This window comes from Salmo salar, chromosome ssa23, assembly GCF_905237065.1.
Source record: "Salmo salar chromosome ssa23, Ssal_v3.1, whole genome shotgun sequence".
NCBI lineage: Eukaryota > Metazoa > Chordata > Actinopteri > Salmoniformes > Salmonidae > Salmo > Salmo salar.
Window position 1 is genome coordinate 49,453,746 of NC_059464.1, and position 12,950 is coordinate 49,466,695.

General features: G+C 46.1%; 1 protein-coding gene across 1 annotated transcript in view; it reads right to left on the bottom strand.

The window, feature by feature from the left end:
- The window catches only part of zwilch (zwilch kinetochore protein), a 42,590-nt gene extending 29,875 nt beyond the window's left edge, over positions 1–12,715 (bottom strand). Inside the window, exons 1-10 of the mRNA XM_045706262.1 lie at positions 12,515–12,715; positions 8,526–8,655; positions 8,225–8,340; positions 7,443–7,482; positions 7,162–7,330; positions 6,969–7,048; positions 4,709–4,864; positions 1,860–1,931; positions 1,441–1,534; positions 1,166–1,212 (exon numbers count right to left, since the gene is read on the bottom strand). Of these exons, the coding sequence (XP_045562218.1) occupies positions 1,166–1,212; positions 1,441–1,534; positions 1,860–1,931; positions 4,709–4,864; positions 6,969–7,048; positions 7,162–7,330; positions 7,443–7,482; positions 8,225–8,340; positions 8,526–8,655; positions 12,515–12,567 (957 nt within the window). The 5' untranslated portion in view covers positions 12,568–12,715. The remainder of the gene's footprint in view (positions 1–1,165; positions 1,213–1,440; positions 1,535–1,859; positions 1,932–4,708; positions 4,865–6,968; positions 7,049–7,161; positions 7,331–7,442; positions 7,483–8,224; positions 8,341–8,525; positions 8,656–12,514) is intronic.
- Between the last annotated feature and the right edge of the window lie 235 nt (positions 12,716–12,950).

Sequence of the window (12,950 nt, forward strand, 5' to 3'; positions counted from 1 at the left end):
CTCAAGACATTTCAGATTTGCATTTTAAAATGAGTAAAAACCAAAAAATAAAAAACAAGTTCATTGACATTATGGGGTATTGTGTGTTGGCCAGAGACCAAAAATCTAAATTTAAAACATTTTAAAATGTAGAAATATTCAAGGGGTGTGAATACTCTCTGAAGGTACTGTATGTGGTTTCCCCAAAGACTTCTCCATCTACAGCTGTAGATATATATTGTATGAATCCTATAAATTGAAAAGTTTATTTCTATCGCATGACTATGTACGGGGGGAGATGGGAGAGATGGGGTAGATGGGGTAGATGGAGAGATGGGGTAGATGGAGAGAGATGGGGTAGATGGGAGAGATGGGAGAGATGGGGTAGATGGGGTAGATGGGAGAGATGGGAGAGATGGGAGAGATGGGAGAGATGGGAGAGATGGGGGAGATGGGGGAGATGGGGAGATGGGGGAGATGGGGTAGATGGGGTAGATGGGGAGATGGGGTAGATGGAGAGGATGGGAGAGATGGGGTAGATGGGAGAGATGGGGTAGATGGGGTAGATGGAGAGGATGGGGTAGATGGAAGAGATGGGAGAGATGGGGTAGATGGGGTAGATGGGGTAGATGGGAGAGATGGGGTAGATGGGAGAGATGGGGTAGATGGGGGAGATGGGGTAGATGGGAGAGATGGGAGAGATGGGGTAGATGGGGTAGATGGGAGAGATGGGAGAGATGGGAGAGATGGGAGAGATGGGGTAGATGGGAGAGATGGGATAGATGGAGTAGATGGGAGAGATGGGAGAGATGGGAGAGATGGGGTAGTTGGAGAGATGGGGTAGTTGGAGAGATGGGGTAGTTGGAGAGATGGGGTAGTTGGAGAGATGGGGTAGTTGGAGAGATGGGGTAGTTGGAGAGATGGGGTAGATGGAGAGATGGGGTAGATGGAGAGATGGGGTAGATGGAGAGATGGGAGAGATGGGAGAGATGGGGTAGATGGAGAGATGGGAGAGATGGGGTAGATGGGAGAGATGGGGTAGATGGAGAGTGGGGTAGATGGGGTAGATGGAGAGATGGGGTAGATGGGAGAGATGGGGTAGATGGAGAGATGGGGTAGATGGAGAGATGGGGTAGATGGGGTAGATGGGAGAGATGGGGTAGATGGATAGTGATACCAGTCATACCTCTTTGGTAGACTGATCCCGCAGAGTCTTTACAGTGTTCTGCAGTTCTGAAAAGGAGAAGAAGAAGTGAGCGACAGAATAAAGATGATTATATATATATATATATATATATATATATATATATATTATTTTTATTATTTTTTTTTAAACATGTTTATTTCAGAGTGGTTAAAAAAACAACTAATTTCATATAGTTGTGAAAAGTTGTTTTCCCTAATAAAATGTTTGCTTAACATTTTGGAGATGCATAAATGACTGAAATGGTAACATCCTACCATCCAGGTATTCCCTTGTCAACTGCACAGCAGACCTGGTCTCCTCAGGTTCCATCCAGTCCGTCTCTCCTGTCCTGAGACCATCAGCCAGGATCTGACAACCAGCAACAGGCTTTAATACATGACATTAGGTCTATAGCGCGACAGCCTAAGTTAAACCAGACTGAACGGTGAGCTCACCAGGGGTTTGGGGTCAATTCCATTTAAAAATCAGAAAGTAACCGAAATTCCTAGTTGACTTTCCTCATCGAAAAGCATTGAAGAGAATTTGAATTGGATTGTCAAGTTTACTTCCTGAATTGGCTGGAATTTAAATGGAATTGACCCCAACCCACATCATTGCAATGTAGGTTTAAAACAAGCTAACAGTGGGATGCTTAAAAAAAAAGGCATTTCAAAGTATTATTTTTGGCACAAACCTGTAGAAACTCCAGCTCTCTGTACAATGGATACATGGGACTTCTCATGTCACCACTGGACACCTTGATATTCTGCAGGGGGGGAGGAGTTAACAAGCAGTGCCTACATCCTGGGTACTAGTCCAGATCCTAGAGAAACAGTCCCTACATCCTGGGTACTAGTCCAGATCCGAGAGAAACCGTCCCTACATCCTGGGTACTAGTCCAGATCCGAGAGAAACAGTCCCTACATCCTGGGTACTAGTCTAGATCCGAGAGAAACCGTCCCTACATCCTGGGTACTAGTCTAGATCCGAGAGAAACAGTCCCTACATCCTGGGTACTAGTCCAGATCCTAGAGAAACAGTCCCTACATCCTGGGTACTAGTCCAGATCCTAGAGAAACAGTCCCTACATCCTGGGTACTAGCCTAGATCCGAGAGAAACAGTCCCTACATCCTGGGTACTAGTCTAGATCCGAGAGAAACAGTCCCTACATCCTGGGTACTAGTCCAGATCCGAGAGAAACAGTCCCTACATCCTGGGTACTAGCCTAGATCCGAGAGAAACAGTCCCTACATCCTGGGTACTAGTCCAGATCCTAGAGAAACAGTCCCTACATCCTGGGTACTAGTCCAGATCCTAGAGAAACAGTCCCTACATCCTGGGTACTAGTCTAGATCCGAGAGAAACAGTCCCTACATCCTGGGTACTAGCCTAGATCCGAGAGAAACAGTCCCTACATCCTGGGTACTAGTCTAGATCCGAGAGAAACCGTCCCTACATCCTGGGTACTAGTCAAGATCCGAGAGAAACCGTCCCTACATCCTGGGTACTAGTCCAGATCCGAGAGAAACAGTCCCTACATCCTGGGTACTAGTCTAGATCCTAGAGAAACCGTCCCTACATCCTGGGTACTAGTCTAGATCCTAGAGAAACCGTCCCTACATCCTGGGTACTAGCCTAGATCCTAGAGAAACAGTCCCTACATCCTGGGTACTAGCCTAGATCCTAGAGAAACAGTCCCTACATCCTGGGTACTAGTCCAGATCCGAGAGAAACCGTCCCTACATCCTGGGTACTAGTCTAGATCCTAGAGAAACCGTCCCTACATCCTGGGTACTAGTCCAGATCCGAGAGAAACCGTCCCTACATCCTGGGTACTAGCCTAGATCCTAGAGAAACAGTCCCTACATCCTGGGTACTAGTCTAGATCCGAGAGAAACCGTCCCTACATCCTGGGTACTAGTACAGATCCTAGAGAAACAGTCCCTACATCCTGGGTACTAGCCTAGATCCTAGAGAAACAGTCCCTACATCCTGGGTACTAGTCTAGATCCGAGAGAAACCGTCCCTACATCCTGGGTACTAGTCTAGATCCGAGAGAAGCAGTCCCTACATCCTGGGTACTAGTCTAGATCCTAGAGAAACCGTCCCTACATCCTGGGTACTAGTCTAGATCCTAGAGAAACAGTCCCTACATCCTGGGTACTAGTCTAGATCCGAGAGAAACCGTCCCTACATCCTGGGTACTAGTCTAGATCCTAGAGAAACCGTCCCTACATCCTGGGTACTAGTCCAGATCCTAGAGAAACAGTCCCTACATCCTGGGTACTAGCCTAGATCCTAGAGAAACAGTCCCTACATCCTGGGTACTAGTCTAGATCCGAGAGAAACCGTCCCTACATCCTGGGTACTAGTCCAGATCCTAGAGAAACAGTCCCTACATCCTGGGTACTAGTCTAGATCCGAGAGAAACAGTCCCTACATCCTGGGTACTAGTCTAGATCCGAGAGAAACCGTCCCTACATCCTGGGTACTAGTCTAGATCCGAGAGAAACCGTCCCTACATCCTGGGTACTAGTCTAGATCCTAGAGAAACAGTCCCTACATCCTGGGTACTAGCCTAGATCCGAGAGAAACCGTCCCTACATCCTGGGTACTAGTCCAGATCTGAGAGGGTTGGAACCGGTTCAAGTAAGAGATTTTTTTTTTTTTTTTTTATATTTCTCCTTTTTGTGACTCCTCTCTTTGGCTGGAAAATGGCTGTGTTTTTGTGTGTGTAGGCGCTGACCTAACATAATCATATGGTTTGCCTTCGCCGTAAAGCCTTTTTGAAATCAGACACTGTGGCTGGATTAACAAGAAGTAAAGCTTTAAAAGGGTGTATAATACTTGTATGTTTGAGGATTTTTATCATGAGATTTCTGTTGTTTTGAATTTGCCGCCCAGCACTTTCATTGGCTGTCTTCATATCGATCCCGCTAATGGGATTCAAGCCATAAGAAAAACTACCAAAAAAAGGTACAATGTTATTTTTGAAAATGTTTATTCTGGTGCCGCTCTGCACACACACAAGCTTAGCGAGCTAACTCTGGTCCGACGTTCAGCCAACTCTCTGAAGTTCAAAGACATTCCAAGTTCCTTCATAGAAGCCGCTCCTCCGTAGGAAGAATTCAGATCATTATTGTCATAAGATTCCCAGCGCTTCAAGCCTCCACATCCACCCTCTCTCACCCTACTCGCAAAATTTCAAACGTTACTTTTTTAAAATTTCAATTTCAACCGGTTCAGAACATTAACTTTCTGGTTGAAACAGTGGAAAAGAAGAATTTTTCTTTTTAAATAAATAAAAATTAAAAAAACGATCCTGTTCAGAACTAAACTGATTGGAAATTAATATTGGTTCCAATCCCTGGTTCTAAGTAATATTCTGCCACCTTACACCTATTCAACCCGTCAGATCTACACAAATGCCTAGAGTTTAGGGGCTGATTTGGTTATGAGCAGGCTCTTATCAGGAGGAATAATGCTCTACCAACTGAGCTACAGGGAAAGGGTTGCAGTCCAAGTGTAACCTGACTACTCACCAGCGTGGCTGTAGAGGAGAGAGGTGGCACCTCTAGGATGCTCTCTACATGGCTCCATTTGAAATCCACTGTGACACTGCTCTGAGATTCTATAGTAGTGTTTTCCACCACAGTAGACCCAAACAGGTTGTACTGGGCTGTGCCTCTTGCAACCATCTGGGAGGAAGAAGGACAGGGAATCAAGGAAGTGATATAGACCACATAGACAGTCTGGGTTTTGAGTAGGTCTGTTTCAGTTATATATAGCTCAGCACTGACAGTCTCAGCCAGTCTACCTAGCTCGGCACTGACAGTCTCAGCCAGTCAGCCTAGCTCAGCACCGACAGTCTCAGCCAGTCAGCCTAGCTCGGCACCGACAGTCTCAGCCAGTCAGCCTAGCTCGGCACCGACAGTCTCAGCCAGTCAGCCTAGCTCAGCACCGACAGTCTCAGCCAGTCAGCCTAGCTCAGCACCGACAGTCTCAGCCAGTAAACCTAGCTCAGCACTGACAGTCTCAGCCAGTATACCTAGCTCAGCACTGACAGTCTCAGCCAGTATACCTAGCTCAGCACTGACAGTCCCAGCCAGTCAGCCTAGCTCAGCACTGACAGTCTCAGCCAGTCAGCCTAGCTCGGCACTGACAGTCTCAGCCAGTATGCCTAGCTCAGCACTGACAGTCTCAGCCAGTATACCTAGCTCAGCACTGACAGTCTCAGCCAGTATACCTAGCTCAGCACTGACAGTCCCAGCCAGTCTACCTAGCTCAGCACTGACAGTCCCAGCCAGTCTACCTAGCTCAGCACTGACAGTCCCAGCCAGTCTACCTAGCTCAGCACTGACAGTCTCAGCCAGTCTACCTAGCTCGGCACTGACAGTCTCAGCCAGTCAGCCTAGCTCGGCACTGACAGTCTCAGCCAGTCAGCCTAGCTCGGCACTGACAGTCTCAGCCAGTCAGCCTAGCTCGGCACTGACAGTCTCAGCCAGTATACCTAGCTCAGCACTGACAGTCTCAGCCAGTCTACCTAGCTCGGCACTGACAGTCTCAGCCAGTCAGCCTAGCTCGGCACTGACAGTCTCAGCCAGTATACCTAGCTCAGCACTGACAGTCTCAGCCAGTATACCTAGCTCGGCACTGACAGTCTCAGCCAGTCTACCTAGCTCGGCACTGACAGTCCCAGCCAGTCTACCTAGCTCAGCACTGACAGTCTCAGCCAGTATACCTAGCTCAGCACTGACAGTCCCAGCCAGTCTACCTAGCTCGGCACTGACAGTCCCAGCCAGTATACCTAGCTCGGCACTGACAGTCCCAGCCAGTCAGCCTAGCTCAGCACTGACAGTCCCAGCCAGTATACCTAGCTCAGCACTGACAGTCTCAGCCAGTATACCTAGCTCGGCACTGACAGTCCCAGCCAGTATACCTAGCTCAGCACTGACAGTCCCAGCCAGTATACCTAGCTCAGCACTGACAGTCCCAGCCAGTCTACCTAGCTCGGCACTGACAGTCCCAGACAGTCTACCTAGCTCGGCACTGACAGTCTCAGCCAGTCTACCTAGCTCGGCACTGACAGTCTCAGCCAGTATACCTAGCTCAGCACTGACAGTCTCAGCCAGTATACCTAGCTCGGCACTGACAGTCTCAGCCAGTCTACCTAGCTCGGCACTGACAGTCTCAGCCAGTCTACCTAGCTCGGCACTGACAGTCCCAGCCAGTCTACCTAGCTCAGCACTGACAGTCCCAGCCAGTATACCTAGCTCAGCACTGACAGTCTCAGCCAGTCTACCTAGCTCAGCACTGACAGTCTCAGCCAGTCTACCTAGCTCAGCACTGACAGTCTCAGCCAGTCTACCTAGCTCGGCACTGACAGTCCCAGCCAGTCTACCTAGCTCAGCACTGACAGTCTCAGCCAGTCTACCTAGCTCAGCACTGACAGTCTCAGCCAGTCTACCTAGCTCAGCACTGACAGTCTCAGCCAGTCTACCTAGCTCAGCACTGACAGTCCCAGCCAGTCTACCTAGCTCGGCACTGACAGTCCCAGCCAGTATACCTAGCTCAGCACTGACAGTCTCAGCCAGTCTACCTAGCTCAGCACTGACAGTCTCAGCCAGTCTACCTAGCTCGGCACTGACAGTCCCAGCCAGTCTACCTAGCTCGGCACTGACAGTCCCAGCCAGTCTACCTAGCTCAGCACTGACAGTCTCAGCCAGTCTACCTAGCTCAGCACTGACAGTCCCAGACAGTGAAATACAAGAGAAACAGGGAGGACTAGGAGCCAGGCCTTACCATGGACGGATGATGTCTGTTCTTGTGTTCCTGTTTCAGCTCATCTAAAGTGATGAATGAGCCCTTGTCCACAGTCGAACCTGAACATGTACGATAAACAACATCAAAGATCAATCATCTACTGAAACCATGAATTTCAATGGTTTATGATATAAGCTCTTAAATTAACGCGTGTCTCTACTCTGGCCCTTACCTGCACATGTGACGGCGTATAGCTTGACACCAGAGACTTTGTTGCCGGTGCAGGCGGTCTCTGCTCCTAACCAGGTGGTACGAGCAGGGTCGGCCATGTCACACCGCACCCAGAGAGGAAGCAGTGGGGCTGGGGAGACCGCTGGAGGGACCAGGGACACCGCTGGCGGCTGGGGAAACCGCTGGAGGGCCCAGGGCGGCTGGGGAGACCGCTGGAGGGACCAGGGCGGCTGGGGACACCGCTGGAGGGAGCAGGGCGGCTGGGGACACCGCTGGAGATACAATGCTGTTCTGAGACATTGTGTACCAAGACAACAGCTGCCTGTAAGCAGAGAACACAGCTCAACATCTGAACAGATATAGTGACAAACAGACAGGGTGTTATTACCATGGTTTCATATTCCATGTTAATACAATTGTAAAATGTAGAAACACTACTAACACTAGAAGAACAACAACAAGATGGAGGAGGAGAAGATGGAGGAGGAGAAGATGGAGGAGGACAACAACAAGATGGAGGAGGACAACAACAAGATGGAGGAGGACAAGATGGAGGAGGACAAGATGGAGGAGGACAAGATGGAGGAGGAGAAGATGGAGGAGGAGAAGATGGAGGAGGACAACAACAAGATGGAGGAGGACAAGATGGAGGAGGACAAGATGGAGGAGGACAACAACAAGATGGAGGAGGACAACAACAAGATGGAGGAGAAGATGGAGGAGGAGAAGATGGAGGAGGACAAGATGGAGGAGGACAAGATGGAGGAGGACAAGATGGAGGAGGAGAACAACAAGATGGAGGAGGAGAACAACAAGATGGAGGAGGAGAACAACAAGATGGAGGAGGAGAACAACAAGATGGAGGAGGAGAACAACAAGATGGAGGAGGAGAACAACAAGATGGAGGAGGAGAACAACAAGATGGAGGAGGAGAACAACAAGATGGAGGAGGAGAAGATGGAGGAGGAGAACAACAAGATGGAGGAGGAGAAGATGGAGGAGATGGAGGAGGAGAAGATGGAGGAGATGGAGGAGGAGAAGATGGAGGAGATGGAGGAGGAGACCTTGCTTTCATGATGGTGAGAGGCTGTGGCCCCAACTCTATCTTGACTTCACGATTTGTCTCATCGTCAGAGTGAGTCTCATCCATTTTGTCATCTTCAGAGTCGATCCGTGGGGCCTTGTCAGATTACAGAGGATGAGATTACCACGACAACACAGTAAAATAGTGGCTCAATATTAGAAGGATTGGGTGAATTGATTGTCCAATGGAAATACAGTAGAGTAATACAAAACAAATAATGCAAAGATACTCAATAAATAGGGTGGATTGATTGGAAATCTCTCCAATAGAGCAGAATTTACCGTTTTCTCACAGATGAAGACTGGTCGGTCGCCCCTGTAGATGTGGTGGAGATGTTTCTCTCCATTCACTCTCAGTATCTGGATGTCTTCCTCATATATACAGGAGTCTTTGCATTCATCTTGAAGAGTCCTAAAATCATAAATGTATAAAAATAAATAAACATTGCTGATTAGCTGAACCAGTATCTGGGCAGAGGAGGTGATTATGAACATAACAAGTATCCTCTCTAGCCAAGTTAGCTACCAGTAATTGTCCCATTAGACAAAATACGTTAGTGACCAATACTCAGCAAATATAGAGTGTCGCTGAGCAACAGTCATTTAATGCCTTCACTCCCTGTTCATACTTCCAAAAAAAGGTATAAATAAAAACGTACAAGAAAACTCTGGAGGCGCATGAACACTTTGTCCAAAACGATATAGATTATATCCAGACAAAACTTTTATTTTTTAAATTGGTTACTTGTAGCTCCATTTTTATTTATATATTTTTTTCAGAAGTACATACCTGGCCTTGACTACCCTGGGTACCAGTCTCTTTAGCTAACGTTACACTCAACGTTCAGTTGCTGATTGGTAGTTGGAAACAACATTCAGATTTTCCATGGCAATGTTACGGAACATGGGGTGTACGCAAATTTATAATTCACATTTTTTAAAAGAAGGACAACAAACAAATACCGTTACGAGCTGATGTGGTAATATCCCCTTGTGAGAAAGGCAGTGTCAATGGAAAGATAATGTTGTACAAAGTGGCTGGAGAGGAGTTAGTAACGAGAGAAATAAATAATGGAGAATATTAGCACACAAGATTCAATCGAACTACGTTTGCTTCAGCTGCACCCCATTTACGAGAGGAAAGAAAGCGCAAAACTGGCAACCTGTCGTCATTCCTCGCACATTACGCTGATCATCATAACTCGCTTATATTTTTTATCATTTGTTATGCTCGTTTCAGTTATATTATTTGTCCATCATCTCTTATTATTTAAGAGATGGAGCCCAGACAGGCTCCTCTATGTAACTTTCTGAATAAACAGAGAGAATTAGCTTACTCGAAGCCATGGATTACAGGCAACATCCGCATCGAGCTAAAGGCTAGAGCTGCCACTTTCAAGGAGCGGGACACTAATCCGGATGGTTATAAGAAATCCCGCTATGCCCTCAGACGAACCATCAAACAGGCAAAGCGTCAATACAGGATTAAGATTGAATCCTACTACACCGGCTCTGACGCTCGTCGGATGTGGCAGTGCTTGAAAACTATTAAGGTCTACAAAGGGAAACCCAGCCACGAGCTGCCCAGTGATACGAGCCTACCAGACGAGCTAAATGCCTTTTATGCTCGCTTCGAGGCAAGCAACACTGAAGCATGCATGAGAGCACCAGCCATTCTGGATGACTGTGTGATAAAGCTGGAGCGGGTCGAGAGTTTCAATTTTCTTGGTGTCCACATCACCAACAAATTAACATGGTCCAAACATACCAAGACATTCGTGAAGAGGTCACGACAAAACCTATTCCCTCTCAGGAGACTGAAAAGATTTGGCATGGGTTCCCATATCCTCAAAAGGTTCTACAGCTGCACCATCGAGAGCACCCTGACTGGTTGCATCACCACCTGGTATGGCAACTGCTCGGTATCTGACCGTAAGGCGCTACAGAGGGTAGTGCGAATGGCCCAGTACATCACTGGGGCCAAGCTCCCTGCCATCCAGGACCTATATAACAGGCAGTGTCAGAGGAAAGCACATAAAATTGTCAGAGACTCCAGTCACCCAAGTTATAGACTGTTCTCTGCTAGCGCAGAGCAAGTGGTACCGGAGCGCCAAGTCTAGGACCAAAAGGCTCCTCAACAGCTTCTACCCTCAAGCCATAAGACTGCTGAACAATTAATCATATCGCCACCGGACAATTTACATTGACCACCCCCCCCCACCTACATGTACAGATTAGTTGAGGTAACCTCTACCCCTGCACACAGACTCGGTACCGATGCCCTCTGTATATAGCTTTGTTATTGTTATTGTGTTACTTTTTAATCATTACTTTTTATTTGAGTCTACTTGGTAAATATTTTCATAACTCTATCTTGAACTGCACTGTTGGTTAAAGGGCTTGTAAGTAAGCAGTTCACAGTAAAGTCTACACTTGTTGTATTCGGCACATGTGACAAATAAAGTTTGATTGATTTGATCTCACACACACACACTCTAAAAGGACTCATCAATCAAAGCCACCAAAGACACACAAATCACATGTGTCCTAAAAACATATTCAAAGCCTAGGCTCACCTTCAAATCTTGGCTGTAGGCCATCAGAAAGTAGGCATAGGCTACATTATAGCGTAATGCTAAAATAAAGTTTCCTTTCAAATGAATTAACAAGGGTAGTTTGAAGGGGTAGAGACAGCTATAGTATTAGTAGAGACGTTAGTTATGTAATTATTATCCCAGCATGTGGTAAATTCCAGAGGAAGATTTGCACTTTAGTCATTTTTCTAAACTGCCCCCTGTAATTCTGTAAAATAAATAAATAAATGTATATATATCATTAAATTGAGTTTTTTCCGGAAGCCTGGTGGTTTTTATTCTAGTGAAGATAATGTAACATCATGTCTTGACCATAAAGGCTACACTGATCATTAATGCTTCGCTGCCAAATCTATAGGTGTCCCCCATACGCCTAATATTTAACATTGAGGAAATGTGAGTATAATCATTATTTTAGCGATCCGTGTTCGACGTCCCTCCTAATGGAAAAACCTGCCCCATCCTGCCGGTGTGAGCTGCTGGACACCACACTTATACGTGATATGGGTTTATGGATGAGAACGTGAACTTTCCATTTCCAAAAATGAGCTCAGTGGGGAATGGGGATTCTCTCTGCTTTGCAATCTGTTGCCTATGGCCATCAACCAGGATTTAATTAAATATCCCTAGACATTATACTTAATTGCACATGTAATTAAAATGACATTTGGCTATGTTCAATTCATTGGCACAAAACGTGCATCAGACAACAACAACAACAAAAAAATTGGTCTGGCTTGCATAGCCCTGGTGGTGGTAGCCTAAATTCACTGTAGGCTAGCATGCGAATGGTGGAGTAACAGCTGAGCCTGAATTCACTTCTAATTTACACATAAATCTCTGTCTTCACTGTTCCTTTCTTGCGCAATTCATGCATCTCTGCTGGCCATCTCTTCCATCCTCTGTATTCCTCTTATAAAACGTTACATGGTTGCCACAAAGTGGGAAGCACAGAATCGTCTAGTATGTCATAGTTTGCTGTAGCATTAAGATTTCCTTTCATTGGAACTAAGGGGCCTAGAGCATTATTCCTCCTCCACCAAACTTTACAGTTGACACGAATCACTGATTAGCTAGCTAACGCACTAATCACTGATTAGCTAGCTAATTAGCTGAGTAACTGTGTTAGCTAGCTGTGTAACTGTGTTATCTAGCTGTGTAACTGTGTTAGCTAGCTGTGTAACTGTGTTAGCTAACTGTGTACCTGTGTTATCTAGCTGTGTACCTGTGTTATCTCGCTGTGTACCTGTGTTATCTAGCTGTGTAACTGTGTTATCTAGCTGTGTACCTGTGTTATCTAGCTGTGTACCTGTGTTATCTAGCCGTGTACCTGTGTTATCTAGCCGTGTACCTGTGTTATCTAGCCGTGTACCTGTGTTATCTAGCCGTGTACCTGTGTTATCTAGCTGTGTACCTGTGTTATCTAGCTGTGTACCTGTGTTATCTAGCTGTGTACCTGTGTTGTCTAGCCGTGTACCTGTGTTATCTAGCTGTGTACCTGTGTTATCTAGCTGTGTACCTGTGTTATCTAGCCGTGTACCTGTGTTATCTAGCTGTGTACCTGTGTTATCTAGCTGTGTACCTGTGTTATCTAGCTAACGTTAACTTCAGTAAAGAATAACAAACAGGAGACAGAGTTAATTAGCTAGCCACACATTTGGAAAAACGATAACTCACCGAAGCATTTTCGAAAACTGTACAGCATCGGTGATGATCATCTTGGAGCCCATTTAATTGGGTAGTTAGTTACCAAAAATAGTACTTTAGTTGGTGTTGTGAAGTCAGAAACAGAAATACTAAATAAAAGTTAGCGCGGTTGCTATGGTTGAATTTTGACGTTCGCGCCAATACAGCCAGTGAACGCTTGACGTCATCCGTCGGAAGTACGAACACAAAATATTTTTAATCTATTAATATATATATATATATTTTTTTTTTTACAAAGACGAGTAAGATAAAAAAAAAAAAAATACCTATTTTCACACAACTGGCCCGTGTGGTAGTTACATTTAAGAAGAAAAAAAATAAAAATATATAATTCCAGGAAATAGTTATCACGAAAGTAGTCCGGTCACCACACTTGTTTCCTCCGCTGTACTGCGCAGTAAGGGAC